The sequence below is a fragment of the Bos mutus genome, chromosome 1 (assembly GCF_027580195.1).
Source record: "Bos mutus isolate GX-2022 chromosome 1, NWIPB_WYAK_1.1, whole genome shotgun sequence".
Lineage (NCBI taxonomy): Eukaryota > Metazoa > Chordata > Mammalia > Artiodactyla > Bovidae > Bos > Bos mutus.
The window spans coordinates 82,187,318-82,205,267 of record NC_091617.1 but is presented as its reverse complement, the minus strand read 5'-3'; the positions used below and the strand labels follow the sequence as shown (position 1 = coordinate 82,205,267).

The 17,950-nt window shown below is 42.3% G+C and overlaps 1 protein-coding gene across 1 annotated transcript; it reads left to right on the top strand.

Moving 5' to 3' along the window:
* The first annotated feature begins 8,228 nt into the window (after positions 1-8,228).
* LOC102281501 (5-hydroxytryptamine receptor 3C) lies at positions 8,229-13,659 on the top strand. The gene is made up of 9 exons (XM_005909529.2): positions 8,229-8,295; positions 9,971-10,137; positions 10,505-10,549; positions 11,013-11,122; positions 11,376-11,545; positions 11,729-11,886; positions 12,711-12,915; positions 13,097-13,300; positions 13,430-13,659. The coding sequence occupies exons 1-9, from the start codon at positions 8,229-8,231 to the stop codon at positions 13,657-13,659; spliced, it is 1,356 nt and encodes a 451-aa protein (XP_005909591.1).
* Positions 13,660-17,950: the final 4,291 nt, after the last annotated feature.

Sequence of the window (17,950 nt, the reverse complement as noted above, 5' to 3'; positions counted from 1 at the left end):
GTGGTCTTGGCACTCAGGTGGAGACCCAGGGTGAACTCTGTCAAGTTCAACATTTGGCTTCCAAAGTTGCTCTACTAATTGCCACCACCAGTCACCCAAATGAAGGGAAGGAAAAATGGAGTGTGGAGGAGGTGTGACTTGGCCTTAAGGCAGATCAGCCCAGAAGCAACATCTCTCATTTCCATTCACATTCTATTGGTAACAATTTAGTCATATGGTTGCATCTAACTGAGAAGGAAGCAAGAAAATGCAGTTCTCAATGAGGCAGCTAGGAGCCATCTACAATTCTGTCACAATGGAAGAAGGAAAGAACAGATTTTGGTGAAAGCTAATGTTCTATCACATATGCCTATCCTGAACCTAGCTATTCTACTTCTACATACATGCTCTACAGTAGCCATTCTCAATCAGAGCTTCTGCAAATGAGTCAAACCCTACAGAAAATTATTTGAGTAACTATTTTCTCAATTCTCCCAAGGATAACACATAGCTAAACTCATTCTGGGCTTCCCTGGTGGCTCAGATGGTAAAAAATCCTTCTGCAATGCAGGAGACCTGGGTTTGATCCCTGGGTTGGGAAGATCCCCTGGAGGAGGGCATGGCAACCCACTCCAGTATTCTTGCCTGGAGAATCTCCATGGATGGAGGAGCCTGGTGGGCTGCAGTCCATGAGGTCGCAAAGAGTTGGACACAACTGAGCAACTAAGCACAGCACACTCATTCTAGATGCCTAGAAGTTAATTCCTTATACACAGTGAATACCTTAGGGTGTTATGGCTTAATACTATCATCTGAGAAAAGCTACCCTAAAGGGTCTCTCACACACATGCACAAGGAGGTATGTTCCTTGTGCATTTTCTATAATAGAGAAAAGAATCTAAATTTCATTAACAAGAGAACAAGATTATGATATTTGTACAACTCAATACAACTGTTAAAGAACAAGAGTTAAAATGTTATCAATATGTATAGACCTCAAAAACAATGTTAAGCAAAAATAAGTTACAAAGGGTTTCCCTGATGGCTCAGTGGTAAACAATCTGCCTGCCAATGCACAAGACATGGGTTCAATTACTGGTCTGGGAAGATCCCACATGCAGTAGAGCAACTAAGCCTGTGTACCACAACTATTGAGGCTGTGCTCTAGAGCTCGGGAGCGACAAGTACTGAGCCCACCTGCCACAACTACTGAAGTTCACACACCCTAGAACCCGTGCTCCACAACAGGAGAAGTTACTGCAACAAGAAGCCCATGCACAACAGCTGAGAGTAGCCCTTGCTCTCCGCAACTAGAGAAAAGCCCGAGCAGCAACAAAGACCCAGCACAGCCAAAAATAAATAAATACAATTAAGTTGCAAAAAGACTAAAATTGTATGACCTCATTTGTATTCACCGCTGTTGTGTTGTTCAGTGAGAACAGAGAGGGACACACAAGGGGATACACAAGGGGCTTTATCTGTCCTGTAATATTTTATTTCTTCAAGAAATGACTTGGATGGACCTAGAGACTATCATACTAAGTGAAGTAAGTAAGAGAAAGACCAATACCATATGATATCACTGATGTGTGGAATCTTAAAAAATGATACAAATGAACTTATTTACAAAACAGAATCAGCCTCACAGACATAGAAAACAAATTTATGATTACCAAAGGGGAGAGGTTGGGGGAGGGATTAACTCCTCAACAATTAGGAGTTTGAGATTAACTGATACATATTAATATATCTAAAACGGATAAGCAACAAGGATCTATTGTATAGCACAGGCAACTATGAGTGCTGCTTGCTCAGTCGCTTCAGTCATGTCTGACTCTTTGTGACTCTATGGACTGTAGCCCGCCAGGTTGCTCCAGACAAGAATTCTCCAGACAAGAATACTAGAGTGGGTAGCCATTCCCTTCTCCAGGGGATTCTCCCAATGCAGGATGGAACCTGGGTCTCCTGCATTGCAGGAGGATTCTGTACCAACTGAGCCACCAGGGAAGCCCAGGCAACTATATTCAATATTTTATAATAATCTATAATAGAAAGGAATCTGAAAAGAACATATATATATTTATATATATGTATTATATATATATAATATGGTTGAATCACTTTGCTGCACACCAGAAACTAACACAACATTGTAACTCAACTATACATCAATTTTAAAAAATGATTTATAAATGTTAAAATTTAACAAAGCTTCACAGGGGGTACACAAGTGCTTCTAAAATCATTTGCTGTACTTTTTGGTAACCTGTAAGTATGTCATAATAAAAAAGTTTTAGTATCATAGGAATAAATCATTTCCCTTCTCGATAAGGATACATTCAGTTTATCAGAAAAATATTGAGGGTTTGTATACATATAGATATATAAATATAGATAAAGTTATAGATATATAATGGAGGAGGAAATGGTAACCCACTCCAGTATTCTTGCCTGGAGAATCCCACAGATGGAGGAGCCTGGTAGGCTACAGTCCATGGGGTCGCAAAGAGTCGGACATGACTGAGCAACTTCACTTTCACTTTATAGATATATAAACATATATCTATTGAGAGTTCTTTAAGCACCTCTGGCCATCCAGTGGGAGAAGAAAACTTCTTTCTCAACACACCTCAAGCCACCTCTCCTAAGGCATACTAGTACTTCTGACACTGCTTAAAACACTGTAGTACCCAAAAGGTGCGTATCTGATACCTTCATATAAAATAAAAAGCTTCAAAAAATCTCCCTGAAATACTTTAAATATGTAGGCTTGTTTACGTAGGTTTAAAAAAAAAAAAAAAACATAGATGAACACTATACAACCCTGGATCAAAACTTCAATACACTAAGGTACCAACTACCTTGGCTTGTCCAAGGATAGCCTGGGCCAAAGACTTAACTTATTTACATAGTATTAATTGCAAAGCATCCCCTCCTCAAAGTGTATTTGTGTTTTGAAGTGTTTTAGGGAGTGATACTCTCCAACCTTCAAGCAAGGGGCTAGAGAATCTATGTTGCAATGCAGAATTGTATGCATCTTTAAATATATTTATATTATGTAATGTACCTAGTCTATTCATTTATTCAATGTTTGATGGAGATACAATGGAAGCAAAATAGACAAGCTTCCTGACCTCATTGGTTTAGAGTCCAGGATAAATATCAATCCAAATTTAAACTGTAACTGTGCTGTGTACTGGAAAAGAAAGATTCATGTTACATCTGAAGAACAGTAGGAGCTATTAGTGAAGTAGTAGGAGCTAGTAATGAAGATGGTGGAAGGGGGCAGAGAAGAGAGCACTCCAAGCAGAGGAACTTTAACAAAGGCCAGGTGGCAGGAGAAGGAAGGGAAGGTCTCCAGAAGTAGACCATGCTAAAGGTCTTTAGAGTAACAGCAGAAGCCAACCATTGCAAGGTTTTAAAAAGTGAATAGGTTAAGGGTTGAGAAATCAAATTTCCATTTTGAAAATGTGTCTGAGGCCAGCAGATTTGAGGAAGAATTAGATAGCTTAGAATGGAAGATAAGTTTCTAACAGGAATGACTGTTGTCATCCAGGATGGTGGTTTGGACTAGAATTGTGGTGGAAAAGATGGAGAGAAGTGGACAGACTCATGAGAAAAATTTAAGAGGTAAAATTGACAAACCTTGTTGATGGATTAGATACAGTAGGATGAGAAAGAGAGGTGTCGGGGGAACACCTTGATTTCTGGTTGCAGAACTTGATGGATGGTAGTGCCATTTAGTGACACAAAAAATGCTCTACGCAGCAATCCCCTGACACCCTCCCCTAGCTAGCTTGTCAGGAGCTAATGTCAAAAGTGATCACCCCACATCTGCTGTGGCACTTGTGTTGAATTCTTCTGCCAATTATAAGACAAAATTTCTCATTTGAAGATCAATTTTGTAATTTTCATAGAGTAAGATTTAAAAAAAAATTTAGTTAGGACTTCCCTGGTGGTCCAGTGGCTAAGACTCTGAGCTCCCAATGCAGGGAGCACAGGTTCAATCCTTGGTCAAGGAACTAGATCCTACATGTCACAACTAAAGATCCCACATGCCACAACAAAGATCAAGGATGCTGCATGCTGCAACTAACGTAAGACCTGGTGCAGCCAAATATAAATATATTTAAAGATTAGTTAATAAACAGAATCTTTTATTTAACATCATGATCATGGAAACAATACAGTACAACAGAATAATGTGGCTTTAATGGTCTCAGGCAAATTAGGAAAGAAGAGAAGAGGATTTAAAATGTAAACAATACTGAACGAAAGCCAAATGACATCATAACATGTTTTACAGACAAAGGTTTCACAGAATTTTTAATAGAGAACTTCGTGGGAGAAGCTGAGTGTTCACACAGTATACAGTAGTATAGGCATGTTATGATAAATCATATCACATATTCACTTTATGTAGGAAAGAATTACATACTCCCCACCTTTGCAGTATTAACTTCCCAACTAGGGGGAGTAGTTAGAATGAAATGAATGATTACTTTTTATAAAAAGGTTTAAGAACTACTATACTGAGATGAATTATCAAATTGGCTCAACAAAATAACAGACAGGTATTCTAAAAACTAGCTGTTTATTATTAAGAGAGAAAAAGTGACAGAAATTATCTAATATTAATAAAACAATATTATCTACCTCATTAAACTAGTGTTGTGTTGATTCTGTAGCCTTGTATGTAGTAATTTATAAATTTATTTTAATTTTATAGTGGTATAAGAACTATGAGCATAAGGACATTATACATGGTTTTATTAATATACATATTAAGTAATATTATAATATAAATAATTGAAGTCAATATCAGGGGTTTAGGAGAATTATTTCCCTTAAAAGAGATCTGAACCTTACTCAAGTTTGGGAAATCCTGGGCTATTCAATTAAACCAAACTTTAGCTTGGTATACAAGACCTTCTGTGATCTGGCCCCACATAATACCACAGCTTCATTTCCTGTCACTCTTCTACTCAAATCTGAGGTCCTCTCAACACTATAGCTTCCATGTTTTTGCTCTAGATGTTGCCACCACCCAGAACATCCACATAAATCTACTCAGTTAAAATAACCAACATCACAGTTTAGGATTTTACAGGCCTTAGAATTTTACTCCTCCCAGAATGACAAGTAAGGATTACTTACTCAAGCCAATAAAAGGATTCAGTATATTTAACATTTCTAGCATCTCTAGCATATATGCATGAGGGATTCTCCCCCATCATGAAATACTGGACTGGAAACCCACTAGGTCACAAATGATAGGCAACAGGGTCCCACTAAGCCAGAGAAGCCAGAACCAACAGTCCAGCTACGATGGCACTTTCTTACTAGGACAGGCCTAGACAGACTGGAAGAATGGTCACTCCCAGTCATTCCAAAAAGCTTCTCAGGTGTGATGTTTTATAAATATGGGCTTTTGATCAGACGAAGTGATAAATAACTTTGGTCTACATTGGTAATAACCTTTCTGGCATGAATGTCAGGAAAATTTTAAGGTGATGCAGGCTGTGTTTATTTTTCATTCAAAATAATTCACTTATTGAATTCCACAAGGGAAAATATGTACTCTTAAAGCATAAATTATACCCATTATTGACTGCAAGACAACCAACGATAAAAACCAACACTGCCCTTCAGCTCCTAAAATGTTTTTTTCTGAGTATATTTGAGAGATAACAATACCAAAGCATGTTTTTAAATTCTCATCCTAAAATTAGATCTAGGTGGATGACACATGGCTTCCAGCTGGTAGGTCACTGTAAAGAAAAAGAAAGAAAAGAAAATTCCTCCTTGAGGCAGTCTAAGTTTATATTGCTCAGGGATTCAGAAACAGCTTGAAATCGACACTTCTTTTATCTCTTATTTGTTTGTGGGTTCTCATGGTTCTAATCAAACTTCAGGTTTAAAATACTTATGTAAAAAAAAAACCCACTTACCTCATGTATTTTTTAAATTTCTTGATTTTTACCTATGCTGCAGCATTCTAGATTCTATCATCAGGAAATCAAAGACAAATTTTTTTCAAGTTTTCTTCTTATAGATTTACTCTATTTACCTAAAGCAGTGTTTCCCAAAAATATTCATGGAGTACTAGTTCTGAAGACAGTCTGAGAAAAAGAAATTCCCGAAAGTTAACTACATATGGGAAATCATATACATGATATTTTCAAGTCACATTAACATTTTAGTTAAATACTCTGAGAAATCCTACAGTAATAATACCTGATTCTCCTTGTTTAATTCATCATTTCTCAGTTCAAATAACTTGAACAAAGAAAAATAATTTTTCAGAAAAGCACTGAACATCCCACAGAACTAGAGTTCTGCAGAAAATGCTTTGAGAAATGATGGTCCAAAGTCATCTTTTTAAAAAAGAAAAAATAAGTAAATAAACTTCCTAAAGGGGAACGAAGTCTCAAAAGATGAAGAGTGATGCTGAGGAGAATGGAGGGATTGTCCTTGTCAGCATTCAGCTGAGTGAAGCTAAGAGGAAACATTCTTCCGCTCATGGGAACTGGGGTTGGTTCAGTCAACTCAAACATTTTAAGTCCAGAAGATTCCGTGCAGGCTGAAGCAACCTGAATAACCTTAAGACGTCGAGGATAACAATAGCAACTACTCTTACTGCCACTTTCACTGTTTCTTGCTGCTCCAATTCATTAGCTGGTTAGGACGGGACAGGCAGTGTATACATATTATCTCCAGCCACATAAAACTCCTGCATGACAGGTTTTATCCTCTCAACCTTAGAGAGGAGGCACAGAGAGGGTGACATGATTCAAATAGGATTTGGTCTTAGACCTTTCTTACTATCTCATACTAACTAGCCTGAAAAGCTTCTTCCCTGAAGCAACATCTCCCTTGGTTCTCCTAGCCACTGAAGATACTCCCTAGAGCTTTCCCTAATAGAAATCACTCTAGAATAACAAGTGAAATCACTGATGACTTTGGCCCATGTACCCATATGTCTGGCTTCTACCAGGAACCAAATATTTTCACATTCTTAATCTGACAAGACCGTGATCACCTAGACATGGCATGGTATTTTGAAATTACTTCCTAAGGCTCTTTAAGAATCAAACAAGAAAATTAATCTTAACACTCAAAGGCAAACTTGAACACCTACTGAGGCCAAGGAGGTAACATAAGTGAGGGGAGCTGGTCAGGAATAAGACAATAGTTGGTGACTATAAGACTATAAGACTATAAGACACTCTGATGATCTAGAGAGAATATTCTTCATCCAAAGAGTTAACCACTTCGCAGCTCTGGCAGAAAGCATTGTGTATAGTAAAAATGTGAGCCCAGTATTGCTTGATCTTATTTTTCAAATGAGGCCAGAAACACAGTTTTTATATGAAATCTCCCAATTTTTAAAATGTTGACAACTAACAAATTTCCTAAAAACACCAGCAGGTCCAAAAGCAACATGAATTTGCAGGCAGATTGGTCATGACCTTACAAATCAACTTCTGCTGAAAACCCTGCCATCTCCCCTCCACCCACTCCTCCTCCAATCCAAACTGCTTCTGACACACTCAAAAAGTCAAAAGTTAAGACTTGCCAATACAGAAAGTGAAAGTGAAGTGAAGTCGCTCAGTCGTGTCCGACTCTTTGCGACCCCATGGACTGTAGCCTACCAGGCTCCTCTGTCCATGGGATTTTCCAGGCAATAGTACTGGAGTGGATTGCCATTTCCTTCTCCAGGAGATCTTCCCGACGCAGGGATCGAACCTGGGTCTCCCGCATTGTAGACAGGTGCTTTGCCAGTACAGAAGTCATATATAAAACCTCTGAGTCTGAAGTTGATTATATAAAAGAAGATGCCCCCTGCCATTTTCTGGGGAAAGATGACAGCAGGGTTAAAACAAGTGTGTGTGCTACTTGAAGGAAACAGCAGGCATTCTGTGCCTTTCCTATGGTGCCCTATATGCCAGAGTGATTCTAAAGTATGAGGAGGCCATTAGCACTGCTCCACTGACCAAATATTTTTTCTTCCTCCTCTCCAAACTGGTTTGTCAGATGACTCTTGGAGACCAGGTTCAGGTATAGTTAGGGCACCGGGAAGGGTAGTCCTCTATGAGATCCTGTTGTCACTGGGGGTTGTTTGTTAGAGAGATGGCTATTGACACCTGACACCGGAATTACTCAAAGCTAGGGTGTGAGGTGTGGCCTATGGTCTTTTAAAATCAACATCATCACTAAGTCCCCAGAGAACAGCCAAGGAGAGGAAGATGGAACAAGGTTGGCTCCATGGGGAAGGATTCCTCCTCTGCCTCATCCTCTACCTGCTGCTCCAAGGTAAGATGGGATAAGAATAAGAGCACAGCATCCATATAAAGTCTGGGGAACACAGACCCAGGCTAATTCTTTTTATTTCTAGTTAACAAATGGGTGTTCCATTTTGGAAAAAATGGAAATTCATGACACTGACAGTTTGGTATAGCACTTTCTAGGGTCCTAACAGTTAGCTGACTTTTCCCTTAAGCTACTTCTCCACTCCCCATGCTTCCATGGGCCTCTCTCCTTTCTCCATGTCATTCTCTTTCCAGGCATATAATCTACCCCACGGTTTCTAGGTATCAACTGTTGTTGAGAGAAGAAAATTCTTCCTTATTTCTCTTTGTTGTTGTTATTTAGTCCCTCAGTCATGTCCAACTCTTTTATGACCCCATGGACTGTAGCCCACCAGGCTCCTCCGTCTGTGGGATTCTCTAGGCAAGAATACTGGAGTGGATTGCCATTCCCTTCTCCAGGGGATCTTCCCAAATCAGGGATCGGACCTGAGTGCCCAGATCTCCTGCATTGGCAGGTAGATTCTTTATTGCTAAGCCACTGGGGAAGCCTTATTTCTCTTAAGCAAATGAAAAGGAAAGATGCCAAGGGAATTGAGGTAGATGAAAATTTCTATTGTGACTTTTCAGTAAACTTTTCAGTATAATTTCCCAGTCTAGAGTAATTTCTTGTTCATTATTGAGATTAAGCAATGAGGTATAGCACAAAATTAGAGACAGACAAAAACAGACTCGACCAGGAGATCCTACCACATACATTCTCTGTTTCTGCCCCACAAAGTATGATTAGAAAAGGATTGGGTATAAGAGGTGTATCAAGGAACTGTTTATAAGATAGTCTCAGTGGTGATGAGTCCTGAGTTTTAGAAGAGAACACTCACAGTACAACGCAAAGACATATAATCATTAAATTGAAAACTGAGTTCCTTCCTTAAGGTCCCACGGATGGATTTCTCACTGCTGCTGCTGCTGCTGCTGCTGCTAAGTCACTTCAGTTGTGTCCAACTCTGTGCGACCCTATAGACGGAAGCCCACCAGGCTCCTCCGTCCCTGGGATTCTCCAGGCAAGAACACTGGAGTGGGTTGCCATTTCCTTCTCTAATACATGAAAGTGAAAAGTGAAAGGGAAGTCACTCAGTCGTGTCCAACTCTTAGCGACCCCATGGACTGCAACCTACCAGGCTCCTCCATCCATGGGATTTTCCAGGCAAGAGCACTGGAGTGGGGTGCCATTGCCTTCTCTGGATTTCTCACTACCCACCTGATTATTTCCCTCATTATTAATTCATGACCACCTATGCTCTGTTCATATAGTGAAGAAGAGAACTGTGATTGCAAAATTTGTCAGTGACATTCACCCAAATGGCTCAAGGACAGAGGTTTGTGTTGAGATTGTTAAGAATATAGCAGGACACTAAAAAGTGGTGCTCAGGGCTGAGTTTGCATATACATGTAGACAAGTTTTGCATGGAGAGAGAGAGAATGGAATTGAGAATGGAGCTCTGACTCAGCTCACCTTATCAACTTCCACCATCTGCCTACTACTCCAGCCTAACCCATACTGCCTAGTCCAAGCAGTAGGAGTCTACCTGCTTCTTCCATAACCCCTGTTGTCTCTCTGTGCAGAAACATTCCCCAAACCGCAGCCCTGGCACTCTTCTCACAGTCTCTGCTCTCTACAGGGAGAGGAGATACATTCACCATCAATTGCTCAGGCTTTGACCAGCATGGGGTGGATCCTGCTGCCTTCCAAGCAGCGTTCGCCAGAAAGGCCTTCCGTCCAGCCACCAATGTCAGCATCCCCATTTGTGTTAACATCTCCTTCACTCTGTCTGCCATCCTGGAAGTAGTAAGTCCTGACCCAACTCTGTAATGATGAGCAGTGGGTGCACTGACTGGATTTTGTAAGTTAAGAGCTCAGTCTGTGGGATAGGGAGGCATGACAGGGAATGCTACAATGATACAATGCAGATAAAAGCTCTCCTTTTTGGGGGATACACCACAAGAAACATAAACCCAACGGACTACTCTCATACTGGTGTTTTCACTTGCATTTCTCATGTACACTGGATTATATGACCTACATTTTTTAGTGGTTTATGATTAAAAATCATAATTGCCATACAGAACAGCCTTGTAAATGATTAAGAGGTGGGTGGTGTCATTGGATTTCACTTCATTAAGTTAGTAATCTCAGATGAAAACTGTTTTTCCAGGATGCACAGCTTCAATTGATGACATCATTCCTGTGGCTAAATATGGTATGATGGACTCAGTTTCCCCTTTGCTATAGTACCTCCCTTTTTCCACTGCAAGGTCCAATTTTGAGGATTAAAATGGATAAATCTGAGAATATCCACAAATTAAACAAGTTCAAACATAGCCAGACCAATAATGAAAATATAAAATTTTCTGATTTATTTTGTCAGTTTAAGGAGGGCAGAGACAGGGCTCAGGAAGCAAGTGGCATAAACCAAGATCATGGAAGCCAGTACTTCAGTGGCTCCATCCCAGGGAACCCAAAGCCAAGCTCCAGGTCTCCCCAGAGAGCACTGAGGAAGAAGTGAAAGTACAGATTTGTCAGTGACAGTGTGACAGTTGTCACCAGAGGTGTGGTGGGACAGCAAAGAAACGAGTAAAGAAAGGAATGGAGAGTGCAAGAGACACAGGAAGACTAAAGCCAGTTCCCATCTCCTGTTTATCCCATACCATGGTGTTCTCTAGATCTGGTACAATCCGTTCATCACCTGGAACCCAGAGGAATGCGGGGGCATCAGGAAGCTGGGCATGGCAACTGAGAACCTGTGGCTTCCAGATATCTTCATTGAGGAGCTGTGAGTGTCAGGGCTGAAAAAAGCAAGAAGGAGACCACATTTCTAGGGAAGAGCATGATGTAACCAATGGGGGCCAAGCACAGACTCAACCAGAAAGGAGCAGCATCTGAAACCCTCAGAACACAGAGATAGGTAGAAGGGGGAGGTCAGATGAGTGGGGCTGGAGCACAGAAATGGGCAACTTGGGAGAGGATGAGGGCCAGGTCTGATGGGGAGCCCACAGCTTTTACCTCTCTGTCCTTTTCACACTCAGGATGGATACAGATCAGACCCCGCCAGGTCTCATGGCTTACATCAACAGTAATGGTCACATCAAATACAGTAAGCCAATGCGGGTAACCAGCATCTGCAACCTGGACATCTTCTATTTCCCCTTTGATGAACAGAACTGCACCCTCACCTTCAGCTCTTTCGTCTACACAGGTGAGTGAGAATCACATGCTGAAAGAGAAAGAAAGGGTTTGAGAAGAAGAGAACAGAAAGCTTGGATGAGTGAGTGAATCTCACTGAAAGGGGTGTGGAATCTAAGTGGTAAGGAATCCAACAGTCTGGGCCAAGGGGTTGGGAGGCTTGGGGGAGGCTGAATTACCTGGGTCTCCTTTGCAGTGGAAAAGATGGTCCTGGGCATGGAGCAGGATGTGCAGGAGATTTTGGAAACATCACAGAACATCATTTGGAACAAGGGGGAGTGGGTACTTCAGGGTATCCATCAAATGATGAAGATGACTGCGGGCACCAATGGCTATGACCAAATCGTCTTCTATGTGAGTTCGGGGGCCCTGGGTGGGATCTTCTTCTACATGCATAGCTCATGTCCTCCACCAGAATGTAAGCTCTCCCACAAGAAAACATGCTCCATGGAGGCAGAGGTTGCTATCACTCTTTTCATTGAAAAATCTTCCGTACCTAAAACAGTACCTGGCACTCAGGAAATGTTGATTGAATGGATCCTCCCTGAGGAAGAAACAAAGCTCCCACAGCAGTGATTTACAACGAGCATGAACCTCCACTCCATGTCCCCCATTCCCTCATCAGCTGCCAGGGCGATTAGAACTTTTGGGAGGACAGGAATTTTTATATTTATTTTTAAAAAGAGGTGATGGAAAAGTTATGAAACACTGTCTTAGGGATATTATGATTCCAAATCCTGGTGATCCCAAAATGTCTGCTCTGTCTTGCTTTCTCTCCCACTGGTTTTAAACATCCACCAGCAAAGGCACTAGAGATTACACCTTGATGAGGAAAGCAAGCAGAAATACAATGCACACAATACCTAAGAATTTGGTCCCTCAATTCTGCTGAGAGCACATTGGTAGGAATAAAAAAATTAGGTGGAGAAAATTGACACATGGGCCAAGAAGGAATGAAACATGTTTCAAACGGTAAGCAGCATGGTAGAATTAAACCATGGGAAGACGATGTGGTGATTAAGATGACTTTGCTGGAGAGGGAGAACAGAGAAAGGGACTTGAGGTAACATTTCCTTACTAGAAAGTTTGATCTGGGACAAATCTAAATTCTTTCTCTTACCTGGATTGGCAGCCTCCCAGCCTTCTCCTCAATTGCCTCCCTCTCCCCTCCCCACCAGGTGGCCATCAGGCGCAGGCCCACCCTCTATGTCATAAACCTCTTGGTGCCCAGCAGCTTTCTGGTCGCCATCGATGCCCTCAGCTTCTACCTGCCGGCAGAAAGCGAGAACCGTGCCTCATTCAAGATGACACTCTTGCTGGGCTACAACGTCTTCCTGCTCATGATGAATGACTTACTCCCCTCCAGTAGCACCTCCCTCATCAGTATGGCCCCTTCCACCTTTAGGAGAAGAAAAGTAGGGTGGGGCATGGCATGAGGGAACAGACCAATGAAACAGGTCAGAGTGAAAAGAGATCCTAGAAAAGGCCTCTTTTCTGGGGAAAGAGAAAATAAGAAGTCCTGGCTGGTGCCTCTGGCCCTCAGGCAGGCCCAACTTCCCTCCAGGTGTCTACTTTGCCCTGTGTCTGTCCCTGATGGTGCTCAGCCTGCTGGAGACCATCTTCATCACCTACCTGCTGCACCTGGCCACCACCCAGCCCCCACCCATGCCTCGTTGGCTCCACTCCCTGCTTCTACACTGCACCAGCCCAAGGACATGCTGCCCTGCTGTGCCCTGGAAGGGAAACATGGACCTTGCCCACCTGCCTGGTGAGGGATGTCAGCACTGCTCATGCTTCCTCTTCCATCACCTCCGCTTCTCTGCTCCCACCTCCTTCCCTCCCCACATAACTCCCCAGCTGACCTTGGAGCCCCACAGCTGAGTCTGTCTTGACGTAGGTGTGAAGGAGCCCATGGAGTTGGTGGGAAAGGTGCCACATCCCAGAGAGACAGAGCTAAATGGGTGCCCTGGCTCAGCGAGGAACCAGCAGGAAGACAAAGCTCAGAAGCTGCACTTGGTCCGTCTGTGGGTGCGGTTAAGCCACATGATGGACACCCTGCTCTTCCGTCTCTACCTGCTCTTCATGGCCACCTCCGTTGTCACAGTTATTATTCTCTGGAACACCTAGGCAGATACCTACCTGCGAGTCCCAGGCCACAGCTTCTCTTGCCCCCTGAAACCATCCAGGCTCTCATCCCTGCCCAAATCCCACCTTACAGCTCTGGCAACCACCTTGTTTTCGTCCCAGTTCCTCTGCAGTTTCAGACCAGATCTGGATGGTTTCCTAAGCTCTCCCAAGTCAAGTCCTTGCTCTGGCATGCCATCAGCCACCCTCAGCCCTCTGGTGAGTCCTGCCTTTCTGGCTCCTTAGGATTCAGGTTCTTCGAACACTTCCTTGATCGAATTTCCTCCAATAAACCCCTTTTGCAGAAAGCATTGGCTCTTCTCTGCATTATATTGTAGTTTGAAAACCTTGAGGTTGAGAGACTTCTTGTAGAAACTTCTCACTACTAAAGTAAGAAGGATTTTCTTTTCTTTTTTTTTTTTTTTCAACTCTACTAAACAACATGTGAAAGCAGGGAAATGGTAGAGAAGGGGCCAAAATCTATTATGAGGAATTAAAATACGGACTAACCTGCTAAATCCAGTTATCCTGGATTTAAGCTTCTGCAATTAATGATGTGCCAGAACCAGGCAGCCCTTGTTTATAGAGTGAAGCCTTTTGTCACAGCCTGACATGTGACTCATTCATCATTAAAGACTAAGAGTGTTAACATAATCCCAAATTCTGCTAACTGCCTGTGCTGCAATCAGAGTTGATCTGTCCTTAATCATGCTAAGAAAAGAACACTGGGCTAAGGAAAGCACATTTGAAAATGGCATCTGCTTTACTTAGGAGTAACACAAATGACCCCACATGAACTGGAAAATTTCCCTTCCAAGCACTTGCCTTTTCATTTTGAAAGTCTTTGTGTCTTGACCCATTATTTACAATAGCTTTTTTTTGGGAAACATTATTATTGCCTGCGGCAGGTCTTTTAGTTGCAGCATACAAACTCTTAGTTGTGATATGTGGGATCTAGTTCCCTGACCAGGGAGTGCAGTCTCAGCCACTGGATCACCTGGGAAGTCCCCTCCAATAGCTTCTTAGGGGAAGTGGAGACCCCACTGTATCGCTCTACACCAGAGCTGTAGTATGATTTGCTGGACAGCAGGTTCAGAAAAGCACATATTTGGGAGCAACTTAATTACAACTTGAACACAATCTTTCATTTTTAGCAAGCATTTATTTTCTTTAGTTTATTCTACTACTTTCTATTGAACCCTAAATTTCCCAGGTCAGCAGTTCAGTTCAGTTCAGTCGCTCAGTCGTATCCGCCTTTTTGTTACCCCATGAATCCCAGCACACCAGACCTCCCTGTCCATCACCAACTCCCGGAGTTCACCCAGACTCACGTCCATTGAGTCGGTGATGCCATCCAGCCATCTCATCCTCTGTCATCCCCTTCTCCTCCTGCCCCCAATCCCTCCCAGCATCAGAGTCTTTTCCAATGAGTCAACTCTTCGCATGAGGTGGCCAAGGTACTGGAGTTTCAGCTTTAGCATCAGTCCTTCCAATGAACACCCAGGACTGATCTCCTTCAGAATGGACTGGTTGGATCTCCTTGCAGTCCAAGGGACTCTCAAGAGTCTTCTCCAACACCACAGTTCAAAAGCATCAATTCTTCGGTGCTCAGCCTTCCTCACAGTCCAACTCTCAATCCATATATGACCACTGGAAAAACCATAGCCTTGACTAGACAGACCTTTGTTGGCAAAGTAATGTCTCTGCTTTTCAATATGCTATCTAGGTTGGTCATAACTTTCCTTCCAAGGAGTAAGCGTCTTTTAATTTCATGGCTGCAGTCACCATCTGCAGTGATTTTGGAGCCCCCAAAAATAAAGTCTGACGCCATTTCCACTGTTTCCCCATCTATTTCCCATGAAGTGATGGGACCGGATGCCATGATCTTCGTTTTCTGAATGTTGAGCTTTAAGCCAACTTTTTCACTCTCCTCTTTCACTTTCATCAAGAGGCTTTTGAGTTCCTCTTCACTTTCTGCCATAAGGGTGGTGTCATCTGAGGTTATTGATATTTCTCCCGGCAATCTTGATTCCAGCTTGTATATACCATATAATAATATACGTAATGGAATACTACTCAGCTAAAAGAAAAGAATGAAATTCTGCCATTTGCAACAACATGAATGGACCTAGAGGGCATTATATTTAGTGAAATACATCAGACAGAGAAAGACATATACTGCATCTTATCTTTACGTGTGAAATTTAAAAAATAAAAAAATGAATGTAACAAAACAGAAACGGATTCACAGATATGGAAAACACACTAGTAGTTGCCAGTAGGGATAGGAAAGAGTGGAGGAGCCAAATAGGTGTAGGGGATTAAGAAGTTCAAACTATCATGTATAAAATAAATAAGCAACAAGGATATACTGCACAGCACAGAGAATATAGTCAATATTTTATAATGTTTTAAATGGAGTATAATCTTTCAAAATATTGAATTACTATGTTGTACAACTGAAACCAATATAATATTGTAAATCAGCTAAATTTCAATTTAAAAAGCATTTATTGACTACTTACTGCTATATGTTATATACTGGGGGGCCAAAACAATGTTTCCTTCTCTCCATGAGGTTACAGAGCAGGAGGAGAGACATACATGTAAGGAAATGTTTCCAGTTTAAGAGTCACAACAGTATCCAGGAGCACATGTGCACATGTGTGTGTGGGCATCTGTGTGTGTGTGTTTAATTGACAAGAAGAGAGAAAGAAGAGACACTGAGGCAGGCTTCACCAAAGACTGGATGCTTGAATTGAGCTGAATCTTTAAGAATTTATTAGTAGGACCAGAGATCAATAGTAGAAGGTGTATTTTAGGTCAAGGGAATGTGGAAGAGTAAAATCACATACTGAGTGTTGGGGTGCTATTTAGGATGCAGTGTTTCTCCCTGTGTAGTCCAAGATCCACCTGCATTAGAATCAGTTGTGGATCTACTTTAAAATGTCGATTCCTGAGCACTACCAATTGTAATTCTGATTCAGGGCTATGATTCTGATTTAGGGCCAAAGTGGTAAGGGTAAAAGCACATTAAGTAATTCTGATACATATTAAAGATAAGAACGAGTCTTTTGTAACATAAAATGCAAGGCAACATGATGGAAGGATGGGTGGGACCTAAGTCAGGGAGTTCTTTACATCATGCTAAGGGGGCGGGATTTCATCCTGTAGGTCAGTTTTCTAAGTGTAGTCCCAGGAGGAATAGCTGCAGCAGCACCTGGGAAACTTGTTGAAAATACGAATTTTCAGACTCAGCAATCTTAACATAACTGCTACAGACAATGGGAGCCACTGAAAGATTTCAAGTATAAGAAAGATATGGTCAGCTCTGCATTTCAAATTACACAGCCTACACAGTGGAGGATAATTTAGAAAAAGCCAGACTAGGAGTGACGCCACTAGGTGTGAAGCCTGGGGGCTTTGATGCTGCTATACAGTCTCCAGAGAGATTCTTCACCTTGGCATTCTATCTTCCTCAAGGCTGGATTGTGCTGCATGAGGCCATCCTCCCAAACAAGAGGCAGCTAGAGGATGACAAAAATGCTTTTCCAGGTGAGGAGGCCCATTGCTAAGCTGCAACTCAAGTTTGGGAAACCCCAGGCGAACACAAGGATTTCTAGAAACACCCACACCTTAAGTTGATGGTATCCTCCAACTGATCCAAGACTATACCCCAAACAGGAATTCTAACTGGCCCCAGACTTGTCCAAGGAAGCAGCTAAAGCCCAAATTCAGGGCCTCTTTTTTAGGGGCCACGGCCGAGTGCCCAGGAATTCAAAGATACTGAACCCAAGATGAAGATTCCAAAGATGCCCAGAGAAAGCTGAGAGTGGAGGAAGTCCTCACCCTCCCACGATGACCCCTGAATCAGCTAAGAGTTTCTGAACCATCTCCTAGTCATGAGTGACCAACAAAGCCCACAGCTTGGCTTAGGAGAGACAGGTATCAGAGCTAAAATGGGAGTCTTAGAGACTTCCCAGGATATTCCAGAGAATGTTGCTGCTGCTGCTGCTGCTGCTGCTGCTGCTGCTGCTAAGTCGCTTCAGTCATGTCCAACTCTGTGCGACCCCTGAGATGGCAGCCCATCAGGCTTCCCCGTCCCTGGGATTCTCCAGGCAAGAACACTGGAGTGGGTTGTCATTTCCTTCTCCAATGCATGAAAGTGAAAAGTGAAAGTGAAGTCGCTCAGTTGTGTCCAACTCTGAGCAACCCCATGGACTGCAGCCTACCAGGCTCCTCCGTCCATGGGATTTGCCAGGCAAGAGTACTGGAGTGGGGTGCCATTGCCTTC